This window comes from Lissotriton helveticus, chromosome 2_1 (genome assembly GCF_964261635.1).
Source record: "Lissotriton helveticus chromosome 2_1, aLisHel1.1, whole genome shotgun sequence".
Classification (NCBI taxonomy): Eukaryota; Metazoa; Chordata; class Amphibia; order Caudata; family Salamandridae; genus Lissotriton; species Lissotriton helveticus.
This window is the reverse complement of record NC_136059.1, coordinates 50,383,741-50,404,648: the sequence shown is the minus strand read 5'-3', so window position 1 is coordinate 50,404,648 and position 20,908 is coordinate 50,383,741. Positions and strand designations below refer to the sequence as shown.

Sequence of the window (20,908 nt, the reverse complement as noted above, 5' to 3'; positions counted from 1 at the left end):
AAGATGTCTCTTATAAACTCCCATACATCACCCATATTAAAAAATAAATTGAAGGAAAACATTATTTTAAACAATCTGTTTAAGGATTATTCAAGGTCACTAGGGCAAGACTCTCTGCAGAACAGAGAGTTGGCTCGAGGAGCTCCTGAAAGAAGGGACCTGAGACAGGCCCCACTTTCCCCAGGCCTTAAAATGTCCATGGGCTCCTTTCCATGCTTGGCTTTCCATGAGAAAGGCTGCGTTTCAGTGTCAACATGGGGCTTGTCTGCATAATCCTAAACCCAGGGGCTCATTTCTGGGAGCCTTGCATCAGTTGTGCACCGCGTGAAGTGGTCCATGCGTGAGGCGGGGCTCTGAATCAGATTTATGAAGCGGCCTCATGAACATTGAGTAAGGCAACGCAGCGCAAATAGCTGTGTCGCCTGACTCTTTGCTTGGGAGGCGTTCCATGGACGTTGCGGTGGGTGTTACCCATGGATTTTGACTCGGCCACAGATTTACAAAATCATGTAAACCTGAGGAAGTGCCAAATCCAAGGTGAGGCACGAGGAGAAATATTTGTATTGCTCCTCGTTTTTTCCTCTTTCTATATGTGCTTCATTCTGCAGCTCACATAAAAAGAGGAAACCGCCTCTTAGGAAATTTTTTGTACAGGAAGGTGCAATCATGCATGGAAAGGAGGCACTCTTGCACCATGGTGCAAGAGTGCCTGCATTGCTTAGGCTGCCAAGCAGCGCCAGCACAGGGAGAAAGGACTGGAATGGTTTGTATTTTATAAATACTGTGCATTCCTGCCCTTTCACTTTGGCATAAGGCAGCGCAGCTCGGTGACTTGCTGCTCTGGCCTACACCAAAATACCATACTTAGGGACTTAGACTAGACATCACGTTCCAACACTGAGGATCACTTTGTGGAGGGAAGTCACTTCTAAGTTTGACATAATACACCACTCAACAAACCCCTCCAGGGCCCAGCGCCTTCTCACTTCTGATGTACATTGTTTGGTTTCTGTACGCTAGGATCAGTCGTTCGGCTAGACTATTGACTATGCAAATCAGGTCACCACTTCTGGCCCTTACAGGACAAACATTCATTTCTTTATGACTTTATGGCCACGCCTCTTCTCTCCTCCCTCGTTCAGCGCCCCCAACTCTATGATGGCAGCGCCCCTTTCTCACTAAAGGACAGGGATAAGTTTGGGACCTAGAGGGGGCCTTTACTCAGATAGCGCCCTTGGCCAAAACACAATTTGGCGCCCCTCCCCCACTTGTCATCTTTAATTGTCATTGTGGTGGAAAAATTGGAGGTGTATGTGGAAGGTGCAAGGAAAAAGAGAAAGGAGAAAACCAGACTTTATGCCAATTGCGAACACAATTTTAATTAGAGCCAGGTTGGAGGGAGATTGCTGCAGGCTGATCCGACGCCCACGAAGTTCTGCGTCCTGGGTGTGAGCCCAGGTCGCCCATGGTAATGGCCAGCCCTGATAGAACCCCACAGGCATTTCTCACATCCTCACCTTGACGGAGATCTTTCCTTCATCCTTTGGCAGGTGGGCGGCCAGGAACCAGTCCCCAGGCAGAGGGCTGCTCACGTTGAACACCCCGGTGGTTCGGTTTGGAAGAGTCCATGTTAGCGTGAGTGCAAAGGCTCCTGGGATAGCAGTGTCCTTTGGGAAGTGAGAGCGGAGAGGGTTTATCACCGGCGGCGCCCCGGAGCGGAAGTACCTATTGGATGAGAGAAGGAGTGGAGATTTGTTATGGGGGAACAAGCTATACAGTTTTTCATAGGTGAGCCACAAGGGAGGAGGATTGAGCAGGCTCCCCACTTCAAAACAAGGAGCAGATTCCTCAATTGCCAAGAGCCACCACAGCTCTTACAAACCCATCTGGGGCTGACTTTAGAATGGTGTTAATGATCCAGCTACACCTGGTGTTGACATAGGTTTTAGGGACACTGTTTAAAAATAAATTATGGCTTAAAAGCACTTCCTGCGGAGATCCTTGTGTGCCTAGCAGTTTTAGGTGACAATAAAAATGCCAAGATTGCTCTGCAAATTATTGTTACTGCTGGAGAGAGATCTGGCAATTTTGACTCATCTACCATAGCACAGAGGGTTAATGTGCCTGCTGCGAAGAACATGTACCATGCAGATCACATAACTGAGTATGAGTGAATTATGTAGCACTGTAAACCAGGGGAGTAAACCACTTGGAAAAAAGAGGGACCAATTAACCAAATTACCCACTTGCAAGCAATGTTTTTACATGACAGCTGATTAAACAATACAAAAGCAGTGGGTGGAGTCAAACCTCACAAAGTACATACAACAGGTCATTCTGACAGCACAAGCAATGTTTAGGCTCGACCTAAAAAAAAAATGCTTGTGAGAGAGGGACTATGGTTATATGAGTGGCACTGGTGGAGGGTGGGAGTGAGGGACTCCGTGGAGAACGATGTAATGGGGGGCACAAAAAAGACTGTTGCACCGGGCACCACCATTACTAAGCTAGATCTTTAAGAGTCAAGCCGAGCATGATTATTAAGCCTTCTGTCCCTCTACCTCTGTTCATACATCTGTCTCTTTATCTATCCATATGAAATGTTTTTATTCATATTTGTTAGATACGGACAGGATTTCTGCAAGAAATTATGTACCCCGATTAACATGTAATGTAAAAAAAAAAAACTAAACTGAATGATTACATACCCTGGGATAGTGGTTTCAGAGGACAGGGTGCAGTGGTATAGCCAATGGACCTCATTAGATTGTCACAGAACCACCAGAGGCCAGTGAATGTATAGGAGTGATTTGGAAATGAGTGAAACATTGCTCACTTATCCGTAATGTAGTACCCTGGAGCTGGAGCGTTCAGGGTGTAATTTTAGTTACGGTGTGACTGTTCTCTGCGCAGCTCCACAGTAAGTGCTGCCCTCTGAGCCCGCTGAGCTCTCCACTTGCCGGGTGTTCGAGGCCCCTACGCCTTATCACTGGAGGTCCAGTGGGAGAGCACTCGGCTCTTCTGCTGTTCTGCCTTTCTTGGCTCTTTTCTGTGCCCTCTTTTCTTTTTTTTTGCTCTCGCTGCTCTCCTTTCTCTTGCCCTCTTTTTTCCTTTTTGCTTTTTTCTTTGTGCCCTCTTCTCTCTCTTTACTCCCTCACGCTCCCTACCACTGCTGCCCCGTGGCCCCTCCAGTGTGTCCTGTCCCATTCCCAGCTGACTGCCTTCCTCCTGACCCCTTCTTAATGGTGGCCACTGGGCACCAAAGGCAAGCCCATCTTTTCCCTTTCACGACCCGACCGCAACCTCCGCCAGGGGCTCTGGTCTTCTGACCAGCCTCTGCTAAGACTCCAGCACCCTCCACACTCTCATCCCCGGACACCACAACAACTGCCAGCTTTCGGCAGTGAGAAACACCCAAGGCCCGATCTCCTGTCGACACTGCTGCTGCATCTTCACCCACCGCCGGACCCCAGCAGCAGCCCCCAGCCTACCAGACATTACAGCTCACAAACCACTCAACTGCCTCCTCCTCAACGTATGCTCCCTACACAAACACACCATCGAAATCTGGGACCTCCTCAACACCTACTCGCCTGACATTGCCTTACTCACAGAAACCTGGACCAATGCCAACTCAGCACCCGACATCGCCACCTCCATCCCCAACGGGTACTAGATCGTGCGGAAAGACCGGCCCACCTGCCCAGGAAAAGGCATTGATATTGCCCATAAAAACACCCTTTGCATGACAGCCACCTGCCCGGACGACATTGCAACCCCCATGGAGCATCTCCACTTCCAGATCCTGGCCAACCCTAAAATAACTCTCCGGAGACCCATCATCTACAGGCCACCCGGCGCGCGTCCCTTTCACCAACATCGCACCCCATGCTCTTGCCTCCATAGACCACATCCTACTTGGAGACCTAAACTTCCACCTGGACAACCACGACAACCCCAAACCCACCATCCTACTAGAGAACTTCACCAACATAGGACTGAAGCAACTTGTCACAGCCCCCCAGGCAAACAGCGTGGGACACACTCAACCCCATCTTCCCAGAAGGAATCAGCATCTCCTACAGCCACACCATGGAACTCTTCTGGACAGACCACCACTGAATCCACTTCTCCTTCAGAAAACCCACCGTAAACAAGCATGCCCACGCCTTCCCCCGTAGAAGCTGAAACAAAGTCACCGAAGACCAGCTCCCCTCCACCCTCATCAGCACCCCACCACAGATGATGCATGATGCCAATACCACGGCACACAACCTCCACCGCTGGATCACGAACTGCGCCAACACACTCACCCCCCTCAAGAGAGCCACAGGATGACACATCAAGAAAGCAAGCTGGTTCACGCCTGCACTCCACGAATACAAGCGCTCCTGCTGATGACTCGAAAAGACATGGAGGAACAACAAAACCCCATAAACACGCACTGTCTACAGAGCAGCTACCACAACACACCACCAACTCATCAAATCCACAAAGAAGAATTTCCTCCAAGAGAGAATCCGCACCAACACCCACAATTCCAAAATAACTCTACTCCATCATTAAGGAATTTACCAAACCCGGCAGACAAACAACAGACGTCCCACCCTCCCAAAACCTCTGCAACAGACTCAGCACCTTCTTTTACCTCAAGATTAAGGTGCTATGTGACATCGTCAACAACAAAGACCTCCGCACCACCCAGCTCCCACCCCTAGCGACGCCACCCTACAGACCCAGCTCACTTTGACCCCACTCACGACCGAAGACACCACAAAGACCATGAAGAGCATCCAATCTGGAGGACTCTCTGACCCCTTCCCACTCCACATCTTCCACAGAGCTGCCATGGCCATAGCACCCGAACTACGCTGGACGATCAACTGCTCCCTCGAAACCGCCACATTCCATGATAACTGGAACAATGGCAAAGTCAACCCCCTCCGGAAGAAACCCGCCAAACTTCAGGCCCATCTTCCTGTTTCCTTTCCCAGCCAAGGTCATAGAAGAGGTCATCAACGCCCAGTTAGCAAACTTAATTGGAGTCAACAACATCCTGGACATCTCACAATCCGGATTCCACAGCAACCACAGCACAGAGACTCCCCTCCTCGCCACCACCAACGACATCCGCTCCCTCCTGGACCAGGGCCAATCAGCTACCCTCATCCTCCTGGACCTTTCATCCACCTTCGACACTATCTTCCCCCATCTCCCATCTTCCATCGCACACTAGCCACCAGACTCCACGATGCCGGCATCCTCAGACACTCAGCTCAATATGATCATTCCTCATAGGCAGAACTCAGTGAGTCAGACTCCCGCCATACCTCTCGGAACCAACAGATGCGAAGTGCCCCAGGGATCCTCCCTCAACCCTACCCTCTTCAACATCGACATGGCTCCCTTCGCAATCATTGGGCTCAAGATTGTCTCCTACGACAACAACTCCCAACTCATACTCTACCTCGCCAAAGAACCCAGCATCACCAGGCACAATTTCTAAGAGGGATGAAAGTCGTTGCCAACTGGATGAAGAAGAGCTGCCTGAAACTCAACTCAGAGAAAACAGAAGTCCTCATCATCATCTCCACCCCCTCCGCATGGGATGACACCGAGTGAAACCCGCCTTGTAACCCCTCCCAACACAACGGACCACGCACAAAACTTCGGCATCATACTAGACTCATCACTCACAATGAACTGCCAGATCAATGCTGTGTCATCGGCCTGCTTCAAAACCCTCTGCATACTTCAAAAGACCTTCAAATGGATCCTACCCGAATCCAGAAAAACGTTCATGCATGCCCTCATCAGTATTAGACTAGACTATGGCAACGCTCTCTACGCCGGAATCAACAAGAAACTACTTCACAAAGTCCAGACCATCCACAACACCACAGCCAGACTGATCCTGAACATCCCCCTTCACAACCACATCACCACTGGCTCCCCATCGAAAGAAGAATAAACTTCAGGCACCTCACTCACGCATACTAGGCCCTCCACAACATCGGACCAGCATACCTAAACAACAGCCTCTTCTTCCAGGCACCCGATAGAAACCTCCGATCAGCTGACCTCTCTCCAGCCACCGCCCCACGCATCTACATAAGCAGAAGAGGAGGATAGTCCTTCTCCTACCACACAGCCAAGGCCTGGAACGACCTCCCCCTCCACCTCTGGAAAGTCTCCACACTGCTCCAGTTCAGGAAGGACCTCAAGACCTGGCTCTTTGGATGACCCCAACACTCAACAGAGCTGCCCTCTCTCTCCCCCGCAGTGACCCTTGCAGGTGAGTTGCTGCGTCTTGCCAACCTCTGATTGATTAATTGATTGATTGATTGATTGGTGTGTTATGGTGTGTTACAATACTTTGGGTGGAACAGAGGCAAGTGAATGTCTAGGAGTGGTGTGGGCATGAGTGAGACCTTGCACACCTGTGCATAGTGTAGTACCCTGGAGCTGGAGTATTGAGGGTGTAATTTTAGAATATGGGGTGCTACAATGCATGGAATGGAACTAGAGATAGTTGGAAGGTGATCCATAGTGGAGTGGGGCTTTATTTGTGCAAAAAGAGGTTTCTTAACAGCGAAGCAGCTGGTGTAGAGAGAGCATTTACTTCTTCATGGGGTCTGCAGGCACCAGCTTGTAATTTGGTTGGAGAGGGTAGGCCTTTGCATCAGAATCTAAGATATTTTACTAGGAGATGCTAGAACTTACCTCACAGCCCAGGTAACACACACTGATGAAGTGCCATCACAGCCCACGTAACACCCACTGGTGAAGTGCCACCACAGCCCACGTAACACGCACTGATGAAGTGCCACCACAGCCCAGGTAACACCCACTGGTGAAGTGCCACCACAGCCCAGGTAACACGCACTGATGAAGTGCCACCACAGCCCAGGTAACACGCACTGATGAAGTGCCACCACAGCCCACGTAACACGCACTGATGAAGTGCCATCACAGCCCAAGTAACACACTGATGAAGTGCCACCACAGCCCAGGTAACATGCACTGATGAAGAGTCATCCCAGGCCACGTAACACCCATTGATGAAGTACCACCACAGCCCACGTAACACGCACTGATGAAGTGCCACCACAGCCCAGGTAACACACACTGATGAAGTGCCACCCCCAGCCCAGGTAACACACACTGATGGGTAAACATCACTTACAACGAAACTTTTACAACGCACTACCATTACAACGCGGTCATTACAACACAAACTATTACAACGCATTGCGCTGGGGGGCGCTCTAGGATAGGGAATAGGTTAATTTACTATCCAATAACCTTCCCTAGTGTCCACGGGGACTGGAGTTGGAATAGTAAATTAAACTATTCACTTTCCAACACCCAAAAGCGCTATGCGTTGTAATGGTATGCGATGTAAAAACCGCTTTGTGAAGGCAGTCGTTGTAATAGCCTGCGTTGTAACGTCATACATCCACACTGATGAAGTGCCACCACAGCCCAAGTAACACACTGATGAAGTGCCACCACAGCCCAGGTAACACACACTGATGAAGAGTCATCACAGCCCAGGAAACATGCACTGATGAAGTACCACCACAGCCCAAGTATCACGCACTGATGAAGTGCCACCACAGCCCAGGTAACATTCACTGATGAAGTGCCACCACAGCCCAGGTAACATTCACTGATGAAGTACCACCACAGCCCAAGTATCACGCACTGATGAAGTGCCACCACAGCCCAGGTAACATTCACTGATGAAGTACCACCACAGCCCATATATCACGCACTGATGAAGTGCCACCACAGCCCAGGTAACATTCACTGATGAAGTACCACCACAGCCCAAGTATCACGCACTGATGAAGTGCCACCACAGCCCAGGTAACATACACTGATGAAATGCCACCACAGCCCAGGTAACACACACTGATGAAGAGTCATCACAGCCCAGGTAACGCGCAGTGATGAAGTGCCATCATAGCCCAGGAAACACGCACTGATTAAGTGCCACCACAGCCAAAGTAACACGCACTGATGAAGTGCCACCACAGCCCAAGTAACACACTGATGAAGTGCCATCACAGCCCAGGTACCACACACACTGATGAAGTGCCATCACAGCCCAGGTAACACGCAGTGATGAAGTGCCATCACAGCCCAGGTAACACGCACTGATGAAGTGCCACCACAGCCCAAGTAACACACTGATGAAGTGCCATCACAGCCCAGGTAACACACACTGATGAAGAGTCATCACAGCCCAGGTAACACGCACTGATGAAGTGCCATCACAGCCCAGGTAACACGCACTGATGAAGTGCCATCACAGCCCAGGTAACACGCACTGATGAAGTACCACCACAGCCCGGGTAACACGCACTGATGAAGAGTCATCACAGCCCAGGTAACACACACTGATGAAGTACCACCACAGCCCGGGTAACACGCACTGATGAAGAGTCATCACAGCCCAGGTAACACGCACTGATGAAGTGCCATCACAGTCCAGGTAACACGCACTGATGAAGTACCACCACAGCCCGGGTAACACGCACTGATGAAGAGTCATCACAGCCCAGGTAAAACGCACTGATGAAGTGCCATCACAGCCCAGGTAACACGCACTGATGAAGTGCCATCACAGCCCAAGTAACACACTGATGAAGTGCCATCACAGCCCAGGTAACACACACTGATGAAGAGTCATCACAGCCCAGGTAACACGCACTGATGAAGTGCCATCACAGCCCAGGTAACACGCACTGATGAAGTGCCATCACAGCCCAGGTAACACGCACTGATGAAGTACCACCACAGCCCGGGTAACACGCACTGATGAAGAGTCATCACAGCCCGGGTAACACACACTGATGAAGAGTCATCACAGCCCAGGTAACACGCACTGATGAAGTGCCATCACAGCCCAGGTAACACGCACTGATGAAGTACCACCACAGCCCGGGTAACACGCACTGATGAAGTACCACCACAGCCCGGGTAACACGCACTGATGAAGAGTCATCACAGCCCAGGTAACACGCACTGATGAAGAGTCATCACAGCCCAGGTAACACGCACTGATGAAGAGTCATCACAGCCCAGGTAACACGCACTGATGAAGAGTCATCACAGCCCGGGTAACACGCACTGATGAAGAGTCATCACAGCCCACGTAACACGCACTGATGAAGTACCACCACAGCCCGGGTAATACGCACTGATGAAGAGTCATCACAGCCCAGGTAACACGCACTGATGAAGTACCACCACAGCCCGGGTAACACGCACTGATGAAGTACCACCACAGCCCGGGTAACACGCACTGATGAAGAGTCATCACAGCCCAGGTAACACGCACTGAAGAGTCATCACAGCCCAGGTAACACGCACTGATGAAGAGTCATCACAGCCCAGGTAACACGCACTGATGAAGAGTCATCACAGCCCGGGTAACACGCACTGATGAAGAGTCATCACAGCCCACGTAACACGGATGCATCAGTAATCTAACATACTTGACAATACTGTGGCTGACCTCTGTCCCGAGTAATGACTCAAACAGCATAGAGAGACGAGCATATCTCGAGGACCCACATAAAACGTACTCAATGTGTGACATGCAGAGGGAGAGCAGTTCTGTGAGTGAGTTCTTAGGGTGTTCTAGTCTTTCTCTGGAGCTGTTGGTGTTCTTTGATATATTTAGTAATAAACAAGGATGTTTGAAAGGGTTTGTGAAGCAGTCACAGTGGAGGGTACACATGGGATGCACAGATATGTGAGATGTTCAAGGTGTTTTGTTAAAAGAGCTTGATAGATCTTGTAGGGAGAGAAGCAAAGGAGCATTTGAATTAACTCAACGCTTGGTCTGGAGGGTATAGGAACAAGCCCCGGGTTGCATAGAGTGAGTGTTTGTTGTGTAGAGAACGCAGCAGAAGACTCATCTGTCACCTTCTGCCCACTTCCCGGACCCCCCCAAGGCTTCCCTACTCACACTGTGGTGGTGCAATCAGGACACTGAACCCCCAAGGTCCCTCCTGGTACATCTCCATCTCCCATCTCTTCACACCTACTCTTTGACCCTGATCCTCAGTGTTACTCTTGCCCACTTCTGCCCTCTGTTGACCCTCACGGGCTTCCGTACTCACACAGAGATGCTGCAATCAGTACGCTGACCTCTGAAGGTACCTCTGTGTTCATCTCTAGCCCTCATCTCTTCATACTCACTCTTTGACCCTCATCCTCAGTGTTCCCCTCTGTTGACCCTCACGGGCTTCCGTACTCACAGAGTGATGCTGCGATCAGGACACTGGTCCCCGAAGTTCCTACTTGTTTATCCTTATCCCAATCTCTTCATACTCACTCTTTGACCATTGTCCTCAGTGGTCCTCGTGCCCACTTCCACCCTCTGTTGACCATCATGGGCTTCCGTACTCACACAGAGATGCTGCAATCAGGACACTGACCTCAGAAGGTCCCTCCTTCTTCATCCCTAGCCCTCATCTCTTCGGACTCACTCTTTGACCCTCATCCTCAGTGGTCCCCTCTGTTGACCCTCACGGGCTTCCGTACTCACACAGTGATGCTGCGATCAGGACACTGACTTCAGAAGGTCCCTCTTTGTTCATCTCTAGCCCTCATCTCTTCATACTCACTCTTTGACCCTCATCCTCAGTGGTCCTCTTGCCTACTTTTGCCCTCTGTTGACCCTCACGGGCTTCCGTACTCACACAGTGATGCTGCGATCCGGACAGTGGTCCCCGAAGGTGCCTCCTTGCTCCTTGAAGGTGATGAGGTTCCACACGGCGATGACCGTGTCCTCCGGGATGTTGAAGTGGAAGAGCTCGATGCTGCCGAAGGACCGGAAGGGGTTCAACTTACGGGGAGTCCTGGTGAAATAATCCGTCACAAAGAGGCCCTCTGCAAGAGAAGAGAGAGAAGGCAAGGTTGAGCCGCGAGTGCTTCAGAACATCGTGAGGTGTTATGTTATGTTATATTATATGGCTTATAGAGCACACAGCTGCCCCAGCAAAGGGGTGTCACAGCGCTAATAGCAGTCAGAAAGAGAGGACCACCAAAGAGCAAACAGCCTAGAGTGAGGGGAAACGATGGGTTTTGGTTGCCTTGCGGAATACCAGCTACGGATGGACAGTGGAAGAGAATTCCAAAGCTTGGCCGCCAGTTTGCAGAAGGCACATCCCCCCGCCCGCGCTCTCTTCACCCTGAGAACCACCGCCAAGTATTGGCCCACTGAGCGGAGGTTGCGGGGGGGAGTATAAGGCAAGAGCAGTGTGGCCAAGGTGGCCGGGGAGGAGGACTTCAAGATTTTAATAGCAATGCACAGAGATTTGAATTCCACCCGTCTGGCCACTGGCGACCAGTGTAGTTGGGGGATGGCAGCAGAGGTGGAACAAGTCCTCGGGAAGCCAAGAAGGGTTCTGGCCGCCGCGTTCTGGACTCTTTGCAATCTGAGAATCTCTGACTTATTAGCCCCCAAATATAGCGAGTTGGCGTAATCCAATCTCGACAAGATGGCAGCCTGGATAATGACCTGCCGAGTAGACGGGTCAAAGTATCCTAACAATGGTTTAAGCCCACGCAGGTGCCTAGAAGCCAACCATCGGCGTGCCCCTTCCAGAAGCAAGGTCTGTCTGAGTGGAGTTATCTGCACACAGCTCATCCCTCAGGAGTCGCTGAGAAAACAGAGCTATAATCAATGAAGGTGCTACAAGGAAGGAGAGAGGGGGGGGAATGGGAGTGACAGAGTCAGACAGGGAGAGAGGGGGGCTTTAGGTCTATCTCATTTTGAGACACACAAAGAGAAGGCTGGGGGAGAGGCAGGGGGGAGAGGACATGGGACAAAGACACCTTCAGTGTCTGCCAGGACTGGAAGGAGAATTGGAGAGATGCTGAAAGGGAAAGAGAGAGCAAGACGGAGAGAGAGAGTGAGAGAGAGACAGAGAGACTGAGAGACAGAGGCGGGTTATCTATCGGTCCGAGTATCAGACTTGGAAAGGGATATTCTTCTGTCTGAGGTGGAGTCAAAGAAGGAGGGAGAGTACGTCAGTGTGCAGTAGTTTCAGAGAAAGAGAGAGAGTACTTCAGTGTGCAGTAGTATGAGAAAAATAGAAAGAGTACTTCAGTGTGTAGAAGTATAAGAGAGAAAGTACTTCAGTGTGCAGTAGTATCAGAGGAAGAGAAAGAGTACTTCAGTGTGCAGTAGTATGAGAAAAAGAGAAAGAGTACTTCAGTGTGTAGAAGTATAAGAGAGAAAGTACTTCAGTGTGCAGTAGTATCAGAGGAAGAGAAAGAGTACTTCAGTGTGCAGTAGTATGAGAAAAAGAAAAAGAGTACTTCAGTGTGTAGAAGTATAAGAGAGAAAGTACGTCAGTGTGCAGTAGTTTCAGAGAAAGAGAGAGAGTACTTCAGTGTGCAGTAGTATGAGAAAAATAGAAAGAGTACTTCAGTGTGTAGAAGTATAAGAGAGAAAGTACTTCAGTGTGCAGTAGTATCAGAGGAAGAGAAAGAGTACTTCAGTGTGCAGTAGTATGAGAAAAAGAGAAAGAGTACTTCAGTGTGTAGAAGTATAAGAGAGAAAGTACTTCAGTGTGCATTAGTATCAGAGGAAGAGAAAGAGTACTTCAGTGTGCAGTAGTATCAGAGGAAGAGAAAGAGTACTTCAGTGTGTAGAAGTATAAGAGAGAAAGTACTTCAGTGTGCAGTAGTATCAGAGGAAGAGAAAGAGTACTTCAGTTTGCAGTAGTATGAGAAAAAGAGAAAGAGTACTTCAGTGTGTAGAAGTATAAGAGAGAAAGTACTTCAGTGTGCAGTAGTATCAGAGGAAGAGAAAGAGTACTTCAGTGTGCAGTAGTATCAGAGGAAGAGAAAGAGTACTTCAGTGTGCAGTAGTATGAGAAAAAGAGAAAGAGTACTTCAGTGTGTAGAAGTATAAGAGAGAAAGTACTTCAGTGTGCAGTAGTATCAGAGGAAGAGAAAGAGTACTTCAGTGTGCAGTAGTATGAGAAAAAGAAAAAGAGTACTTCAGTGTGTAGAAGTATAAGAGAGAAAGTACGTCAGTGTGCAGTAGTTTCAGAGAAAGAGAGAGAGTACTTCAGTGTGCAGTAGTATGAGAAAAATAGAAAGAGTACTTCAGTGTGTAGAAGTATAAGAGAGAAAGTACTTCAGTGTGCAGTAGTATCAGAGGAAGAGAAAGAGTACTTCAGTGTGCAGTAGTATGAGAAAAAGAGAAAGAGTACTTCAGTGTGTAGAAGTATAAGAGAGAAAGTACTTCAGTGTGCATTAGTATCAGAGGAAGAGAACGAGTACTTCAGTGTGTAGAAGTATAAGAGAGAAAGTACTTCAGTGTGCAGTAGTATCAGAGGAAGAGAAAGAGTACTTCAGTGTGCAGTAGTATGAGAAAAAGAGAAAGAGTACTTCAGTGTGTAGAAGTATAAGAGAGAAAGTACTTCAGTGTGCAGTAGTATCAGAGGAAGAGAAAGAGTACTTCAGTGTGCAGTAGTATGAGAAAAAGAGAAAGAGTACTTCAGTGTGTAGAAGTATAAGAGAGAAAGTACTTCAGTGTGCAGTAGTGTCAGAGGAAGAGAAAGAGTACTTCAGTGTGCAGTAGTATCAGAGGAAGAGAAAGAGTACTTCAGTGTGTAGAAGTATAAGAGAGAAAGTACTTCAGTGTGCAGTAGTATCAGAGGAAGAGAAAGAGTACTTCAGTGTGCAGTAGTATGAGAAAAAGAAAAAGAGTACTTCAGTGTGTAGAAGTATAAGAGAGAAAGTACGTCAGTGTGCAGTAGTTTCAGAGAAAGAGAGAGAGTACTTCAGTGTGCAGTAGTATGAGAAAAATAGAAAGAGTACTTCAGTGTGTAGAAGTATAAGAGAGAAAGTACTTCAGTGTGCAGTAGTATCAGAGGAAGAGAAAGAGTACTTCAGTGTGCAGTAGTATGAGAAAAAGAGAAAGAGTACTTCAGTGTGTAGAAGTATAAGAGAGAAAGTACTTCAGTGTGCATTAGTATCAGAGGAAGAGAAAGAGTACTTCAGTGTGCAGTAGTATCAGAGGAAGAGAAAGAGTACTTCAGTGTGTAGAAGTATAAGAGAGAAAGTACTTCAGTGTGCAGTAGTATCAGAGGAAGAGAAAGAGTACTTCAGTGTGCAGTAGTATGAGAAAAAGAGAAAGAGTACTTCAGTGTGTAGAAGTATAAGAGAGAAAGTACTTCAGTGTGCAGTAGTATCAGAGGAAGAGAAAGAGTACTTCAGTGTGCAGTAGTATCAGAGGAAGAGAAAGAGTACTTCAGTGTGCAGTAGTATGAGAAAAAGAGAAAGAGTACTTCAGTGTGTAGAAGTATAAGAGAGAAAGTACTTCAGTGTGCAGTAGTATCAGAGGAAGAGAAAGAGTACTTCAGTGTGCAGTAGTATGAGAAAAAGAAAAAGAGTACTTCAATGTGTAGAAGTATAAGAGAGAAAGTACGTCAGTGTGCAGTAGTTTCAGAGAAAGAGAGAGAGTACTTCAGTGTGCAGTAGTATGAGAAAAATAGAAAGAGTACTTCAGTGTGTAGAAGTATAAGAGAGAAAGTACTTCAGTGTGCAGTAGTATCAGAGGAAGAGAAAGAGTACTTCTATGTGCAGTAGTATGAGAAAAAGAGAAAGAGTACTTCAGTGTGTAGAAGTATAAGAGAGAAAGTACTTCAGTGTGCATTAGTATCAGAGGAAGAGAAAGAGTACTTCAGTGTGTATAAGTATAAGAGAGAAAGTACTTCAGTGTGCAGTAGTATCAGAGGAAGAGAAAGAGTACTTCAGTGTGCAGTAGTATGAGAAAAAGAGAAAGAGTACTTCAGTGTGTAGAAGTATAAGAGAGAAAGTACTTCAGTGTGCAGTAGTATCAGAGGAAGAGAAAGAGTACTTCAGTGTGCAGTAGTATGAGAAAAAGAGAAAGAGTACTTCAGTGTGTAGAAGTATAAGAGAGAAAGTACTTCAGTGTGCAGTAGTGTCAGAGGAAGAGAAAGAGTACTTCAGTGTGCAGTAGTATCAGAGGAAGAGAAAGAGTACTTCAGTGTGTAGAAGTATAAGAGAGAAAGTGCTTCAGTGTGCAGTAGATTCAGAGGAAGAGAAAGAGTACTTCAGTGTGCAGTAGTATGAGAAAAATAGAAAGAGTACTTCAGTGTGTAGAAGTATAAGAGAGAAAGTACTTCAGTGTGCAGTAGTATCAGAGGAAGAGAAAGAATACTTCAGTGTGCAGTAGTATGAGAAAAAGAGAAAGAGTACTTCAGTGTGTAGAAGTATAAGAGAGAAAGTACTTCAGTGTGCAGTAGTATCAGAGGAAGAGAAAGAGTACTTCAGTGTGCAGTAGTATGAGAAAAAGAGAGAGTACTTCAGTGTGTAGAAGTATAAGAGAGAAAGTACTTCAGTGTGCAGTAGTATCAGAGGAAGAGAAAGAGTACTTCAGTGTGTGGTAGTATTTGAGAAAGAGAGAAAGCGATTCAGCGTGTAGTAGTAACAAAGAAAGAAAGAGAGTACTTTAGTGTGCAATAGTATTAGGGAACGGGAGTGCTTCAGTGTACAGTAGTATCAGAGAAAGAGAGTGAGTACATCAGTGTGCAGTAACAGCAGAGAAAGGGAGAGAGAACTTCAGTGTGCAGTAGTATCAGAGAAAGAGAAAGAGTACTTCAGTCTGTGGTAGTATCTGAGAAAGAGAGAAAGCAATTCAGCATGTAGTAGTAACAGAGAAAGAGAGAGAATACGTCTGTGTGCAATAGTATTAGGGAACGGGAGTGCTTCGGTGTACAGTAGTATCAGAGAAAGAGAGATAAAGAGTAAATCGTGCAGTAATATTAGAGAAAGAAATAGTACTTCAATGTGCAGTGTTATCAAAGAATGAGAAAGAGTACATCAGCGAGCAGTGGTGTCAGACAGAGAGAGAGTACTTCATTGTGCAGTAATAGAGAAAGAGAGGGCTTCGGTGTACAGTGTTATTCGAGGAAGAGAGAAAGTACTTATGTGCGCAGTGGTGTTAGATAAGGAAAGAGAGAGAACTTTAGTGTGCTGTATTGTCAGACAGAGAGAAAACTTTAATGTGCAGTAGTATCAGAAAAAGAGGGAGAGTACTTCTATGTGCAGTAGTATCAGAGAAAGAGAGAGAGTACTGCAGTGTGTACTAGTATCAGAGAAAGTGAAAGAGTACTTCATCATACAGTAGTAAAGGAGAAAGAGATAGAGTACTTCTATGTACAGTAGTATCAGAGAAAGAGAGAGAGTACTTTAGTGTGCAGTAGCATCAGCGAAAGAGAGTGCTTTGGTGTACAGTAGTATCATAGAAAGAGAGAAAGTACTCCAGTTTGCAGTAGTATCAGAGAAAGAGAGAGAGTACTTCCGTGTGTAGCAGTATCAGACAAGGAAAGAAAGAGTACTTCAGTGTGCAGTAGTGTCAGACAAGGAAAGAAAGAATACTTCACTGCACATAGTGTCAGACAAGGTGAGAAAGAGTACTTCAGTGTGCAGTAGTGTTAGATAAAGAGACTGAGAACTTCAATGTGCTGTAGTATCTGACAAAGAGCGAGTACTTCAGTGAGCAGTGGTATCAGATAGTAATTCAGCGTGCAGTATTATCAGAGAAAGAGAGTGCTTCGGTGTACAGTAGTATCAGAGAAAGAGAAAGTTATTCAGTGAGCAGTAGTATCAAAGAAAGAGAGAGGGTGCTTAAGTGAGCAGTAGTATTAGAGAATGAGAGAGAGTAGTTCTACATTCAATAGTATCAGAGAAAGAGAGAGAGTATTTCAGTGTGCAGGAGTGTCAGAGCGAGAGAAAGAGTACTTCCGGGTGCAGTAGTGTCAGAGAAAGACAGAGTTCTTCAGTGAGCAGTAGTATTAGAGAAAGAGAGAGTGTACTTTAATGTGCAGTAGTATCAGAAAAAAAGAGAGAGTGCAGTAGTGTCAGAGAAAAGGAGAGATGACTTCTGCGTGCAGTAGAAACAGAGAGAATACTGCAGTATGTAATAGTATCAGAGAAAGTGACAAACTACTTCATCATAGAGTAGTATCAGAGAAAGAAATAGCGTACTTCCATGTACAGTAGTGTCTGAGAAAGATGGAGAGTACTTTAGTGTGCAGTAGTATCAGTGAAAGAGAATGCTTTGGTGTACAGTAGTATCATAGAAAGAGAGAAAGTACTTCAGTTTGCAGTAGTATTAGAGACAGAGAGTACTTCAGTGTGCAGTGGTATCAGAGAAAGAGAAAGAGTACTTCAGTGTGCAGCAGTGTCAGACAAGGAAAGTAATAGTACTTTAGTGCACAGTAGTATCAGAAAAGGAGATAAAGAGTACTTCAGTGTGCAGTAGTGTTAGATAAAGAGAATGAGAACTTCAATATGCTTTAGTGTCAGACAGAGAGAGAAAACTTCAGTGTTCTGTAGTATCTGACAAATAGAGAGAGCACTTCAGCAAGCAGTGGAATCAGACACAGAGAGAGTAATTCACTGTGCAGTATTATCAGAGAAAGAGAGTGCTTTGGTGTACAGTAGTATCAGAGGAAGAGAGATAGTACTTCAGTGAGCAGTAGTATTAGAGAAAGAGGGAGAGTACTTCAATGTAAACTTGTATCAGAGAAGGAGCGAGAACTTCATTGTGCAGTAGTATCAGAGAATGAGAGAGAGTAGTTCTACATGCAATAATGTCAGAGGAAGAGAGATAGTACTACAGTGAGCAGTAGTATTAGAGAAAGAGAGAGAGTACTTCAATGTAAACTAGTTTCAGAGAAAGAGCGAGAACTTCATTGTGCAGTAGTATCAGAGAATGGGAGAGAGTAGTTCTACATGCAATATTGTCAGAGAAAGAGAGAGAGTACTTCAGTGAGCAGTAGTATCAAAGAAAGTGAGAGAGTACTTCAATGTGCAGTAGTATCAGAGAAAGAGAGAGAGTACTTCAGTGTGTAATAGTATCAGAGAATGAGAGAGAGTAGTTCTACATGCAATGATGTCAGAGAAAGAGAGAGAGAGAGTACTTCAGTGAGCAGTAGTATCAAAGAAAGTGAGAGAGTACTTCAATGTGCAGTAGTATCAGAGAAAGAGAGAGAGTACTTCAGTGTGTAATAGTATCAGAGAATGAGAGAGAGTAGTTCTACATGCAATGATGTCAGAGAAAGAGAGAGAGAGAGTACTTCAGTGAGCAGTAGTATCAAAGAAAGTGAGAGAGTACTTCAGCGTGTAGTAGTATTAGAGAGAGAGAGAGAGAGAGAGTGCTTCAGCGTGCAGTGGATCAGAGAAAGAGAGAGTACTTCAGTGTGTAGTAGTATCAAAGAAAGAGAGAAATTACTTCAGCGTGCAATATTATCAGAGAAAGAAAGAGAGTACTTCAGTGTGTAATAGTATCAGAGAATGAGAAAGAGTACTTCAGCGTGCAGTGATATCAGAGAAAGAGAGAGAGTACTTCAGCGTGCAATATTATCAGAGACAGAAAGAGAGTACTTCAGTGTGTAATAGTATCAGAGAATGGGAGTGAATACTTTAGCGTGCAGTAGTATTAGAGAAAGAGAGAGAGTACTTCAGGGTGCAATATTATCAGAGAAAAAAAGAAAATACTTCAGCGTGTAATAGTATCAGAGAATGAGAGAGAGTACTTCAGCGTGCAGTAGTATCAGAGAAAAACATAGAGTACTTCAGGGTACAGTAGTGTCAGAGAATGACAGAGTATTTCAGTGAGCAGTAGTATCAGAGAAATAGAGAGAGAGATAGAGTACTTCAGCATGCAGTAGTATCAGAGAAAGAGAGAGAGAGTACTTCAGCATGCAGTAGTATCAGAGAAATAGAGAGACAGAGTACTTCAGCATGCAGTAGTATCAGAGAAAGAGAGAGAGAGAGTACTTCAGCATGCAGTAGTATCAGAGAAAGAGAGAGAGAGAGTACTTCAGCATGCAGTAGTATCAGAGAAAGAGAGAGAGAGAGTACTTCAGCATGCAGTAGTATCAGAGAAAGAGAGAGAGAGAGTACTTCAGCATGCAGTAGTATCAGAGAAAGAGAGAGAGTACTTCAGCATGCAGTAGTATCAGAGAAATAGAGAGAGAGAGTACTTCAGCATGCAGTAGTATCAGAGAAAGAGAGAGAGTACTTCAGCATGCAGTAGTATCAGAGAAATAGAGAGAGAGAGTACTTCAGCATGCAGTAGTATCAGAGAAATAGAGAGAGAGAGAGTACTTCAGCATGCAGTAGTATCAGAGAAATAGAGAGAGTACTTCAGCATGCAGTAGTATCAGAGAAAGAGAGAGAGTACTTCAGCATGCAGTAGTATCAGAGAAATAGAGAGAGAGAGTACTTCAGCATGCAGTAGTATCAGAGAAATAGAGAGAGAGAGTACTTCAGCATGCAGTAGTATCAGAGAAATAGAGAGAGTACTTCAGCATGCAGTAGTATCAGAGAAATAGAGAGAGAGAGTACTTCAGCATGCAGTAGTATCAGAGAAATAGAGAGAGAGAGTACTTCAGCATGCAGTAGTATCAGAGAAAGAGAGAGTACTTCAACATGAAGAAGTATCAAAAAAAGAGAGAGAGAGTACATCAGTGTGCAGCGTGTAGTAGTATTTTGTTCTACTAATAGTAATTTCCACTGATCTCCGGGTAGCCCCCCAGGTCAGTGAAGCAGTCAAAATTCTTGTTAAAACAGTAAAGATACAAAAGAGAGCATAAAATAGCAAATATTAGAACAATTGAATGTCGGGAGCTCCATTGAAGACAATAAAGTCCTTGGGGCCCTCTAGTGGTGGAATGCTCTCATAGCCTTTTAGCCCGCCAATGCTGGGCTATACCACCCATTAAAGGCCTTCTGTCCTGTTAAAGGCCTTCGGCTCAGTCCTTTAACGGTGGAACAAACATTTAATGGCAGGTATAGCCTGCTATAAAGGGCTATAGTGCTATAAAAGTTAATATATGAAAACATAAACCCATATGTCCAGCAAATAGCACAAAATGTATTTGTTTGTCAATGTAATTTAATCATAAAATGCTAAGTGCTGACAAAAATTAGAGACTCATTCAGGAGAGTATTACCTGGAAGAATGATATCCACCCTAAGTTTTTGCTAGTAGGGAATCTGTTAGACTGAAAAATCGGTCACCTTATGATAGAATGCTGTAATTGAATATGACTCTTTACACCATGAGCAAATACCACGCGGTAGGTTACAACGCGGACGTTACATCGTCTGCATTGTTACCACGCATGGCTTTTCATTGCAAGTCATTTCTACGACTTGCACTAGATGGCCCGCTGGACTTAGGAATAGTATAATTACTATTCCTACTCCAGTTAGCGCAACAGCAGGGAATGTGTTGGATTTAAAATCCAACACATTCCCTGGTGTTGTGCGCCATCTAGCACAAATCATTGAAACGACTTACGATGTAATGCCTTGAGTGGTAACAATGCTGAAGAACATCCGCTATTCCCACTGAAATTTGATACAGACAGTTGTCTTTGTAATAGTCATTATATAGAAGCAAGACCCCAAGTGAATCTTGCTTGTGATATCACATGGTTTTATCGAAATCCAAGATGGCTGAAAAATATAAACAAATCATTTTGAATCTTCTGATTATCGCCAAATTTGGCACCAAAGTTCATGTGTACACATCAGTGCATCTCATGTGAATGCCAACATTGGATCTAGATTGTGGCGTCATAAATATGAATCCAAAATGGCTGCCAAAATCATGTTGAAAACTTAAAAATTCGAATCTGTTATAAATTCAATATACATTTCCTACTTCTTGACATGTATCAACATTTATTAATATGTATTATATATTAATATGTGCCTTTCTTTTTCTTTCAGCTTCAACATGGCTTCTGTAATGCCTACAAATGAGTTGCATGTCGAAACAATACCTTATTGCAACTTATTAGCAACTTATTAGCCCAGCAAATGCAACATG

The 20,908-nt window shown here is 45.7% G+C and overlaps 1 protein-coding gene across 1 annotated transcript in view; it reads right to left on the bottom strand.

The window, feature by feature from the left end:
- TMEM8B (transmembrane protein 8B) overlaps positions 1-20,908 on the bottom strand; it is a 287,529-nt gene that overhangs the window by 205,175 nt on the left and 61,446 nt on the right. Inside the window, exons 2-3 of the mRNA XM_078677709.1 lie at positions 10,719-10,908; positions 1,518-1,725 (exon numbers count right to left, since the gene is read on the bottom strand). Of these exons, the coding sequence (XP_078533835.1) occupies positions 1,518-1,725; positions 10,719-10,908 (398 nt within the window). The remainder of the gene's footprint in view (positions 1-1,517; positions 1,726-10,718; positions 10,909-20,908) is intronic.